This window comes from Salmo salar, chromosome ssa11, assembly GCF_905237065.1.
Source record: "Salmo salar chromosome ssa11, Ssal_v3.1, whole genome shotgun sequence".
Taxonomy (NCBI): domain Eukaryota; kingdom Metazoa; phylum Chordata; class Actinopteri; order Salmoniformes; family Salmonidae; genus Salmo; species Salmo salar.
The window spans coordinates 69,390,877-69,403,644 of record NC_059452.1 but is presented as its reverse complement, the minus strand read 5'-3'; the positions used below and the strand labels follow the sequence as shown (position 1 = coordinate 69,403,644).

At 41.3% G+C, this 12,768-nt stretch overlaps 1 protein-coding gene across 6 annotated transcripts in view; it reads right to left on the bottom strand.

Annotated features, from left to right (window-relative positions):
• Positions 1-6,664: 6,664 nt before the first annotated feature.
• The window catches only part of LOC106562974 (protein CutA homolog), a 31,660-nt gene continuing 25,556 nt past the window's right edge, over positions 6,665-12,768 (bottom strand). For all 6 annotated transcript variants that reach the window (XM_014128135.2, XM_045689882.1, XM_014128132.2 and 3 more), the window contains 3 exons: positions 8,431-8,476; positions 8,273-8,322; positions 6,665-8,111 (listed from right to left, as the gene is read on the bottom strand). In XM_014128135.2, the coding sequence (XP_013983610.1) occupies positions 8,009-8,111; positions 8,273-8,322; positions 8,431-8,476 (199 nt within the window). In that variant the 3' untranslated portion in view covers positions 6,665-8,008. The remainder of the gene's footprint in view (positions 8,112-8,272; positions 8,323-8,430; positions 8,477-12,768) is intronic.

The following is a 12,768-nucleotide window of genomic DNA, read 5'->3' as shown; positions in this document are numbered from 1 at the left end:
GGACAAAAATACTCTTTCAATGGTTTTTCTTTATTTTTACTATTTTCTATATTTTACAGTGGCTTGTGAAAGTATTCACTCCCTTTGACATTTTTCCTATTTTGTTGCCTTAATTAAAATAGATTTTTTGGGGCGTTTGTATTTTTTGATTTACAAACATGCCTACGACTTTGAAGATCCAAAATATTTTTTATTGTGAAACAAACAAGAAATAACACAAAAAAACAGAAAACATGGGCATGCAGAACTATTCACCCCCCCAAAGTCAATCATTACATTAAGAAATAAAGGTCAGTCAATCTGGAAAATTTAAAGAACTTTGAAAGTTTCTTCTAGTGCAGTCGCAAAAACCATCAAGCGCTATGATGAAACTGGCTCTCATGAGGACCGCCACAGGAAAGGAAGACCCAGAGTTACCTCTGCTGCAGAGGATAAGTTCATTAGCGTTACCAGCCTCAGAAATTGCATACTAAATAAATGCTTCACAGAGTTCAAGTAACAGACATCTCAACATGTACTGACTTGTTGCACCCTCGACAACTACTATGGTTATTATTATTTGACCATGCTGGTCATTTATGAACATTTGAACATCTAGGCCATGTGCTGTTATAATCTCCACCTGGCACAGCTAGAAGAGGACTGGCCACCCCTCATAGCCTGGTTCCTCTCTAAGTTTCTTCCTAGGTTTTGGCCTTTCTAGGGAGTTTTTCCTAGCCACCGTGCTTCTACACCTGCATTGCTTGCTGTTTGGGGTTTTAGGCTGGGTTTCTGTACAGCACTTTGAGATATCAGCTGATGTAAGAAGGGCTATATAAATAAATTTGATTTGATTTGATACTGTTCAGAGGAGACTGTGTGAATCAGGCCTTCATGGTTGAATTTCTGAAAAGAAACCACTACTAAAGGACGCCAATAATAAGAAGAGACTTGGCTTGGGCCAAGAAACACGAGCAATGGAGATTAGACTGGTGGAAATCTGTCCTTTGGTCTGATGAGTTCAAATGTGAGATCTTTGGTTCCAAACGCCGTGACTTTGTGAGACGCAGAGTAGGTGAATGGATGATCTCTGCATGTGTGGTTCCCACCGTGAAGCATGGAGGAGGTGTGATGGTGTGGGGTTGCTTTGCTGGTGACACTGTTTGTGATTTATTTAGAATTCAATGCACACTTAACCAGCATGGCTACCACATCATTCTGCAGCCATACGCCATCCCATCTGGTTTGTGCTTAGTGGGATTATAATTAGTTTTTCAACAGGACAAGACCCGACCCAACACACCTTCACGCTGTGTAAGGGCTATTTGACCAACAAGGAGGTTGATGGAGTGCTGCATCAGATGACCTGGCCTCCACAATCCCCCGACTTAAACCCATTTTAGTTGGTTTGGGATGAGTTGGACAGCAGAGTGAATGAAAAGCAGCCAACAAGTGCTCAGCATATGTGGGAACTCCTTCAAGACTGTTGGAAAAGCATTCCAGGTGATGCTGGTTAAGAGAATGCCGAGAGTGTGCAAAGCTGTCAAGGCAAAGTGTGGGCATTTTGAATAATCTCAAATATAAAATAATTCCCTCATTAAAATGCAAATAATTTTATAACATTTTTGATATGCGTTTTTCAGGATTTTTTTGTTGTTATTCTGTCTCTCACTGTTCAAATAAACCTACCATTAAAATTATAGACTGATCATTTCTCTGTAAGTGGGCAAACGTACAAAATCAGCAGGGGATCAAATACTTTTTCCCCCACTGTAAATCCAAAAATGGATGTAGCAACTACAGATTGTCCCTTTAAGTCTATTCAAAGTGAGAGCACGTGTCCTTTAGGACTATGGATTTATTTTATCAGCATGAATTAGATGCTTTTATTACATAGGTTTGGATCTGCACTATGCAGCTGTTGCAAGAGTGGATTTTTCAATGGCTGCCTACTGGTTTAAAAAACAATGATTGAAAGGCAGCTTAAACTTTTTCGATTCAACCATTATTGGGTTCAAATACACATTTAGATTTGTGAACAGCCATCCACAACAACCTCAATCCGTAATGCGCAAATAGCTAAATGAGAGAGCAGCAGTGTGATTCACATCAATGCGCTATGTATATATCAATAAAAAGTGATATCCGTATCGCCGTAGACTACACCACTGCTGTCATCCTTACCTCCAAGCATTTATTCAAGTTGTATAATCTTTGGATGCCGACAGCAGTCGCACTATTGGAAGACATAGCTTGGACTGTAGCATAAAAAACCTATTCCTACTCTTTTCCCGCGATCCATCAAACACATTTAGTGTGTCATCATAGTGGTCTCTGACTTGTGGTCAGACTCGCTCAGATGGAACAAACTTACACTTGCACCTTTTTTCAATGCTCTTTTGATTGTCATTGAGAAAACAGAGAAGTGTGAAAGATATTTTTCATCTAGTTTTTCAAAAGTATCTGTAATCTGATTACAATATTTTTGCTGGTAACGGATTAGTTACAGTTTTTTTATAATCCCTTACATGTAATCCATTACTTCCCAACCCTGTTTGCTAGTAACCGAATGTTGAGATCCTTTATTGAATGTAGCTTGCCAAAACAGAAAGTAGGCCTATCCATCACAATACAATAGTGGTGAACACAGGATCTTTGATCCCCTTCAATGTAAATGGTCATCAGTATGCAGTCCACTCAGTGATAACCTCCAGTGGGCATGATCAGTCAGCAACATGTCATTATATTACGCTGACATAACATTATGTGATTTAGTCTCATAGGAACTCAATCCACTATTCATGACGCTGATAGTAATATCAAATAAATAGTGATGACATATACATCATAGCTGTACATTTTTCAGGTCGTTCATCAATCCAATGGTGAAAAGGAAAAATGTGAGACCCAAAATGGCAACCTATTTCCTATACAGTATTAGTGCACTACTTTTGACCAGAGACCTATGGGCCCAGGTCAAAAGTAGTGCACTATATAGGAAACAGGCTACTCGCTACTGCCCTTTCCTGACTTTGGGGGTAAAGTGGATTATGGGTAAATCCACGGGAACAAAACCTTGCTTAACCATGTCTGCATTTCCTTTGTGAGGTTCTGATCCTGGAAACCATTTTCCGATGGGGGACTAACCCCAATTCTAACTTCAGCGAGTTAAGCGAAACTATGCTGCATCAATGGTTTAACCAGCATTCTTCTATTCAAGACTATGAGGAAGCAAACTAAACTGGCTCTGAAAACGGTACCACGACAAATCACTCCACTCAGACTGTAGCTGTTTGACATCTATATCATTTATATATCATATTTATTTTATATATATATATATATATATATATATATATATATATATATATATAATTTATTACAGAAAATTTTTCAGTTAGTCCCTCAGGTATACTATGTTCACTGTGTATGTGTGAGCAAGAGAGATGACCCTCAGAGGACGCAGGGTGCCGAGGTGTGAATGTAACTGTGTGTGTGTGTGTGTGTGTGTAGGTGTCTATAAACTAGTGCTCAGTAATCTACAGTATGCAATGTAAACAGTGACCTAACCGTGTGGCTGTTTTAATGTGTATACACAACAGGCCCTGCTTTCACCAGGCCCGGATCCATCTGGTCCCTGAACAGGTGGACCTTTCTTCTCTGTGCTCCGTGTACCCAGGGGAACAGGTTTAATGTGGACACACAGCTTCCTCTCTGGATCTAACAGTCAGGGATCACGGGCTAAAGATTGGTGAACACAACACGCTACAGTATACACAGATTGCAAGTGCATGCACCAAATCTCCTCTTTCCATATAAGGCAAAACCAAGAAAATATGTGTAAAAGCCTTCACCCCACCCTAAAATTCAAACATGTAAGGGCTCTATTCAATTCGTATCACGGAAGTTCAGCATTACAGCATGATTGAAATTTAAAGGCAATGTTCCCGTGTTAGCGTAGACTGCATTCACGGAAACACTGCATATGTCGGCTCAATCGGAATTTACCTTAAAATGTATATTCAGTGATACAGATTGAATAGAACCCTAGCTGGTACAAAGCATCATGTATCACCTCAAGGAAGAAGGAAAGTATTTTTGACCCATCATATATTACAAAACGCTCTCCTTAGAGCAATAATTTCAAACTGAGTTCAATAATCCCTCCCCAAAATGCAGTACTATCAACTTTCACTTCACAGTGAAACGATAAACAGGGGTGCTGTGTCAGCTTTACGGAAACCAGATAACAAAAACAAATGTGATTTAATCATTAATCTGATGTTATAACATATAAATAAACTCAGCAAAAAAAGAAACGGCCCTTTTTCAGGACCCTGTCTTTCAAAGATTATTCCTAAAAATCCAAATAACTTCACAGATCTTCATTGTAAAGGGTTTAAACACTGTTTCCCATGCTTGTTCAAGGAACCATAAACAATTAATGAAAACGCACCTGTGGAACGGTCATTAAGACACGAACAGCTTACAGACTGTAGGCAATTAAGGTCACAGTTATGAAAACGTAGGACACTAAAGGGGCCTTTCTACGGACTCTGAAAAACACCAAAAGAAAGATGCCCAGGGTCCCTGCTCATCTGCGTGAACGTGCCTTAGGCATGCTGCAAGGAGGCATGAGGACTGCAGATGTGGCCAGGGCAATAAATTGAAATGTCTGTACTGTGAGACGCCTAAAACAGTGCTACACGGAGACAGGACAGACAGATGATCGTCCTCGCAGTGGCAGACCACGGGTAACAACACCTGCACAGGATCGGTACATCCAAACATCACACCTGCGGGACAGGTACAGGATGGCAACAACAATTGACCAAGTTACACCAGGAACGCACAATCCCTCATCAGTGCTCAAACTGTCCGCAATAGGCTGAGAGAGGCTGGACTGAGGGCCTGTAGGCCTGTTGTAAGGCATGTCCTCACCAGACATCACCGGCAACAACGCCTCCTATGGGTACAAACCCACCGTTGCCTGACGAGTCGTGGTTTTGTCTCACCGGGGGTGATGGTCGGATTCGCATTTATCGTCGAAGGAATGAGCGTTACACCGAGGCCTGTACTCTGGAGCGGGATCGATTTGGAGGTGGAGGGTCCGTCATGGTCTGGGGCGGTGTGTCACAGCATTATCGGACTGAGCTTGTTGTCATTGCAGGCGATCTCAATGCTGTGCGTTACAGGGAAGACATCCTCCTCCCTCATGTGGTACCCTTCCTGCAGGCTCATCCTGACATAACCCTCCAGCATGACAATGCTACCAGCCATACTGCTCGTTCTGTGCGTGATTTCCTGAAGGACAGGAATGTCAGTGTTTTGCCATGACCAGCGAAGAGCCCGGATGTCATTCCCATTGAGCACGTCTGGGACCTGTTGGATCGGAGGGTGAGGGCTAGGGCCATTCCCCCCAGAAATTTCTTGGAACTTGCAGGTGCTTTGGTGGATGAGTGGGGTAACATCTCACAGCAAGAACTGGCAAATCTGGTGCAGTCCATGAGGAGTAGATGCACTGCAGTACTTAATGCAGCTGGTGGCCACACCAGATACTGACTGTTACTTTTGATTTTGACCCCCCCTTTGTTCAGGGACACATTTCTGTTAGTCACATGTCTGTGGAACTTGTTCAGTTTATGTCTCAGTTGTTGAACTTTGTCATGTTCATACAAATATTTACACATCTTAAGTTTATTGAAAATAAATGCAGTTGACAGTGAGAAGATGTTTCTTTTTTTGCTGAGTTTATAATGTTATGTAGTAAACTATAATACCTTGAATCAACACATAACAACATTATTGTTTCAAGCCTAATGCTGTTTCCAGGCAATTATTTTCAGATTTGGAGCTACCAACTCTTTCAGGTCTGACAAACTGACAACAAACATTACAGAGGTTATATCAAACACAGCATTATCATGGCAAAACACAGACCTGTATAACACAGAGCTCTAACAACAAGAGTCTAACAACTCTTGAGTCTGACTTAATCTCAATGTCCAGAGGGGTACAAAGGAGGATCAATGAGTTAGCAAGCTAACTTGCCTAAATATTCTGACATAACTTTTTTTTTTTTTTAAGATAAGCTTGAAATGGACATTATCTAGTTGACTCAACAACGTAAAACATGTGTAAATGTAGCTTTCTTTTAATGAACCACAAAAAATGAGGTTATTTCTGGTTGTTTATCAATGTTAGCTGGCTAACTCATTGATCATGCTTTGTAGTACAGTGGCTTGTGAAAGTATTCACGTGACATTTTTCCTATTTTGTTGCCTTACAACCTGGAATTAAAATCGATTTTTGGGGGGTTTGTATCATTTGATTTATACAACATGCCTACCACTTTGAAGATGCAAAATATTTTTTATTTTGAAAGAATCAAGAAATAAGACCAAAAAATGAAAACTTGAGCGTGCATAACTATTCATCCCCCCAAAGTCAATACTTTGTAGAGCCACCTTTTGCAGCAATTACAGCTGCAAGTCTCTTGGGGTATATCTCTATAAGCTTGGCACATCTAGCCACTGGGATTTTTGCCCATTGTTCAAGGCAAAACTGCTCCAGCTCCTTCAAGTTGGATGGGTTCCGCTGGTGTACCGCAATCTTTAAGTTATACCACAGATTCTCAATTGGATTGAGGTCTGGGCTTTGACTAGGCTATTCCAAGACATTTAAATGTTTCCCCTAAAACCACTCAAGTGTTGCTTTATCAGTATGCTTAGGGTCATTGTCCTGCTGGAAGTTGAACCTCTGTCCCAGTCTCAAATCTCTGGAAGACTGAAACAGATTTCCCTCAAGAATTCCCCTGTATTTAGCGCCATCCATCATTCCTTCAATTTTGACCAGTTTTCCAGTCCCTGCAGATGAAAAACATCCCCACAGCATGATGCTGCCACCATGCTTCACTGTGGGGATGGTGTTCTCGGGTTGATGAGAGGTGTTGGTTTTGCTCCAGACATTTTTTCCTTGCTGGCCAAAAAAATACATTTTAGTCTAATCTAACCAGAGTACCATCTTCCATATGTTTGGGGAGTCTCCCACATGCCTTTTGGCAAACGCCAAACATGTTTGCTTATTTTTCTCTGGTCAACCTTCCATAAAGCCCAGCTCTGTGGAGTGTACGGCTTAAAGTGGTCCTATGGACAGATACTCCAGTTTCTGCTGTGGAGCTTTGCAGCTCTTTCAGGGTTGTCTCTTTGTTGCCTCTCTGATTAATGCCCTCCTTGCCTGGTCCGTGCGTTTTGGTGGGTGACCCTCTCTTGGCAGGTTTGTTGTGGTGCCATATTCTTTCCATTTTTTATAATGGATTTAATGGTGCTCCGTGGGATGTTCAATGTTTTGGACATTTTTTATAACCGAACCCTGATCTGTACTTCACAACTTTGTCCCTAACCTGTTTGGAGAGCTCCTTGGTCTTTTTGGTGCCACTTGCTTGGTGGTGCCCCTTGCGTAGTGGTGTTGCAGGCTCTGGGGTCTTTCAGAACAGGTGTATATATACTGAGATCATGTGACACTTAGATTGCACACAGGTGGACTTTATTTAACTAATTATATGACTTCTGAAGGTAATTGGTTGCACCAGATCTTATTTAGGGGCTTCATAGCAAAGTGGGTGAAAACATATGCACGCAACACTTTTCCATTTTATTCTTTTAACATTTTTTGAAATGAGTGATTTTTTTTATTTCACTTCACCAATTTGGACTATTTTGTTTTTGTCCATTACATGAAATCCAAATAAAAATCAGTTTAAATTACAGGTAGTAATGCAACAATATAGGAAAAACGCCAAGGGGGATGAATACTTTTGCAAGGCACTGTATGCCCCTCTGGTGGGAGCTAAACAGTTATCATCTGTGGATTGAGAGTTCAAAAGCATGAGTTAAACTTTGGACCCCTCGATCAAAGCTTCCTGGTTCCCAGCCAATCCCTGTGGCCTAACGCTCCAGTTAATCAACCGATTGGAGATTCACATCCAATAAGATCATAGACCATTGGGGATATTATGCTCCCTGATTCGTCAGTCGTCAGGAACGGCCTCGTCCATCCATTTCATATATGGCAGGCTCCCGTCCTCAACTGGAAAACTCAGCACCTCTGGAGTCTCATAGGGATGGACAGACCTGGGGTGGAGGGAAGGAACAACATAGACATTAGGCAAATTAGCCTCCCTACTGCCTTCCTGAGATCTGAAGTACTCTTGCCCTGGACCCAGAAATGCTTTGGCTTTACCTGACATGTAAACTGCTTGGAATGATTTCTAAAGGAACCAAATGTAACTTACTTGACAAAGTCTGTGACCCTCTGGATCTTCGAGGTCCTCGTCTTCACAAACTACAATGCAGAAAAGTCCCTTTTATCACTCTGGAAAGTTGGTTTCAACTCACAGCGTAATTCTGAATGACTGGCCATAGACTTAAAAGCTCAGCCAAATAACCATACCATCAGAATTTCCGTCGCATCTTGAATCTCTCCTTTCCAGTAATACCTATGGGACAAAACAAAAAAACTTTGGGACATGCAGTAGGAAACTGTACACACAGTGAAAAGTATACTTTGTGATTAGGAGTCCCATAGGGCGGCGCACAATTGGCCCAGCGTCGTCCGGGTTTGGCCGGGGTAGGCCGTCATTGTAAATAAGAATTTGTTCTTAACTGACTTGCCTAGTTAAATAAAGGTACAAAAATAAATAATAATACAATAAAATACACACTCAAATATAATGGTTCTAAATAGTACCAGATAGAGGTTCTTTGGCTTGTAACCAGGACCTAGAAATTAACACCCCCCACCTGCCAAATGCAGGTAGATTTTCACATTGGCAGGTAAGAGCCAATTCATGCTTGATCCGAAAATGTGGTTGAAGGAGCTATATGGATGGTGTGACGCTAATGCAGAGCCTCCAGAGGCACGCAAAGGCCAAAATGAGCTCTGTACTGCATCGCCATGCACCTCTCATATTTTGTAAGAATGCGCAGGGCTCCGTATAGCTCCGCATTGACATGATTGGTTGACGGTAGTTGGGGTAGGAGATCCTGCATAAACACAAACTCACTTCCTTGACAACTTCCTTCACAACAGCTCTGAGCTTTGAAGCGAAGCACAAGAAGTATGTATGCACTGACTTCAGCAGTGGACATATGTGACCCGATTCAGGAAACTTGGCGTATGTCACAAGTCATGACTTCACAGGAGAGACATTCGAACGTCTCGGAGAACTGCAAATATGTTGCTACTGCTCTCAATAACATTGCTGCCCTGAATTTATCGGGCACTATCAACAAAGGTCAGTGGGAAAAAGTTGTGGACTCATTTCTGGAGGACGATCGTGGCATGCTGACTCTCTGATTATGAAAATGAATCAGATGATGAGAATTTTAGGAAAAAACATTCCCTGATTTAGGTAAAAATATTTTCATTGAAGAAGACATTGTAGATTAACTTACATGTATGAAGTGTGGGTAGCGTTAGTGATGTTTTTGCAGAATGCCATTTTGCATGGCTAGTTATAGCCTAATGTTAGCTAGCTAACTAGCTAACTTTGAACCTATTTGGTTAACTTTAGCTAGCTATGACAATCGGTTTGTATTGCTAGTTAAAGCTTGCTGTTAGCTAGCCAGCTGAAGTTCGATGGCTGCTTGCTAATTAACATTGAACCTATTTGGTTATCTTTAGCTATCTATGACAATCGGTTTGTATTGCTAGTAACGTTACTTTATGGATTGGGATTCAAGTAAAACATTTTTAGCTAGCTAACATTAACATTACATGTCTAAACTAGCTTAACGTTAGCGGTGGTTAGATGGCTGGCTTGGTAGCTAACATTAACTTATGTGTATGAAGTGTGTGTAACGTAGGGATGAAACGGTTACCGCTTTCACGATAAACCACGGTAAAATTCCCGACAATTAGTATTACCGTTTCAAATTTTAATTGTCATTAAAACCGTGTTTGATTACCACGGTTTGAATAACTCACTGTAAATACTGTCCAGCATCGAACAAAGTTAGCAACAGTCTGACGCAGGCGCAGCATGCAACTTGGGTTGGTAGAGCATGGTGTTTGCAACGCCAGGGTTGTGGGTTCGATTCCCACGGGGGAATCCTACGGGGGAAAAAAATAAAATGTATGAAATGTATGCATTCCTTACTGTAAGTCGCTCTCGATAAGACCGTCTGCTAAAAGACTAAAATGTAAAATGTGTGAAAACATGGCGAAAGGCAATGACAGCGCTTGGGAGATTTTTCAGCCTTCTAAGAGGACCAAATCTGAAGTGTGGTCGTATTTTGGGGTTTATAAGAGTGCTGAGGGAAACATAATCGAAGATGGTCACCCTGTCTGCAGAACATGCAACAACAAAAAATGTATGCGAAAGGGGGCAACATTTAAAATCTTTTGAGTCATCTTGGTGACCACCACCCACTACTTTATAGTGAATGGAAGGTAAATTAACTTTTAGCTCAATGCATGATGTGGGGACTTCGGAATGGGGAAAAATGTCAAGGTTTGTCTGTCTAACTTGCTAATAGCTTGTCAACAATGTAAACTGAAGCTTTCAGTGTTATTTACTCTTGTAAAAACACTACACGTTGTTCTGCTGCTGTATGCATCGTGTGTCTGCAGACTCTATTCGCCCATTGCACACGATAACACGTTATGTAGTTTAGTCACCCAACCAACATATTTTGTTCATTTAAAATCTGGCAGACGTCGACTTGGTTGTAAAAGTGTTCCAACAGGAGAAACACTATACACGACTCCTGTATTTATGTAAATTGTTGGGCTCATTACATTTACTATCACTGTCTTAAGACTCATTTGTATTTATGTAAATTGTCCATGGGGTCATTACATATACTCAAATGCAACACAGAAGATAGACTGTGTGTAAGTGAAGAATAATTATAATGTAACAACACTAATAATACATTTGCTATTCCCTTGTTTACAAGGTGGGTGTGCAGCAGGCAAACCCAGTGATGCTATGGGTCCTTCCCTATCTACAGTTGTGACACAGACACTCGAGCAAGCATTTAAAAAGGCAGGCTGCTTATGCACCCACATCAAAAAATGCTCAAGACCTCACTGCAGCCCTTTCATATTACATTGCAAAGGACATGATGCCATGTGAAATTGTTAAGAGGCCTGTCTTTCTGAGGCTGACGAAGGTTGCCATGCCTCACTACAAAGTGAGTGCTGCTCATTTTATTTGTTTGTTTGATTTGCTTACTTAAGGTTGTGTTCATTTAAACCTGCACTAGGGAAACGTGTACCTCTCGTGGCCTCATGGTGCTATCTTTAATGCTATTATTTTAATGTATTTGCACACAAAAAGTGCATAGTGCTGCTAGTTTTATTGGTGGGTTTTCAATATAAAACTTGGTGAAAGTATTTCAGTGTATCAGTACTTTCTGAACATTTCCAGCACATTTAACAATACTGCGATAATACTGATAACTGTGATCATATTGGTCACTATAATTGTGATATGAAATGTTCATACCGTTTTATATCCAATGTACCGTTAGTGATGTTTTCTCAGAATGCCATTTTGCATTGCTGATTATAGCCTAATGGTTGCTATGTAACTAGCTAACATTGAACCTATTTGGGTAACTTTAGCTTGCTATCAGTTTGTATTGCAAGTTAAAGCTTACTGTTAGCTAGCAAGCTGACGCTAGATGGCTGGCTAGCTAACATTACGTGTATAAACTGTGTGTAGGGATGTTCTCAGAATGCCATTTTGCATCTATTGTATAATATTTGTATCTGGAATTTGTCTTTCAGCAACAGTAGAACATGCCTGACTCTCCTCCACCAGTCATACAAGGAGAATGGTCTAATGCCTCTCATCAAAAAGAGAGCTGGCCCAAGCAAGCACAGGTTACACCTGAAGCATGAGGACTTGCAGCGAGTGGTGAACTTCATCAACAACTATGCAGAGGATAATAGTATAATAGTATTACCAGGATGCCACCCAGGACACAAACACTTTGGTGGAAAGCTGCTGCCATCCCATGTGCCAAACGCTGCAGTGTTGCATCTCTACAAGGAATCGATGACAACACTTTATGTAAAGCATAAACACGTTTTGATTATTTAATTGACCTCCAACATGATTGGCACTACTATTATTGATCTCACATCCCATAGCTGGTTGGACTGGATGGAGGATGGTACGGTGCTGGTGGAAAGCTATGGCTGGCAATGACACCTGACTCCGTACTTTAGGCCACTGCCACAGATCAAGCAGTACCAGCACTTCAGGTGAATATCATTTTTATTACATTGTATGAGGTTATTCTTCTTATCTAAACTTGGGAGGTGAATTGATGTTGTGCAAGGCTGTAATGTCTTCCAATTTTTTGGGGCTTATTTCCTATTTTACAGCTTCGATGCTCTGGAGTCTGGGGTTGTCGCCAAGGAGCGTTCGGACTCAGTCGGGACCAGGTTTCAGCTGCTGCGCAACACTGACATCCTTCCTCCCATAGATGGTCAGCCTGTACAAGCACCACCTGGACTGGACACAGCTAGACAAACGTATCTTTCTGAGAAGATCAGAGAGTTTTGTGACGAAGAGGCTATGGACATCACATGCCCTGCACCAAAGTCAAGGGCAGGACAGAAACAGGCTCTCTGAATATAGATTCCCTTGTTTATGCGTGGTTCGGACGGACCAGTCATCAGCACTATCTGCAGTGGCTCTATTCAAATTATTCTTGCCTAACACACACGCCATACGTTGCTGCTACGAATGTTGTTTTTTATCCTGCTGCTCAG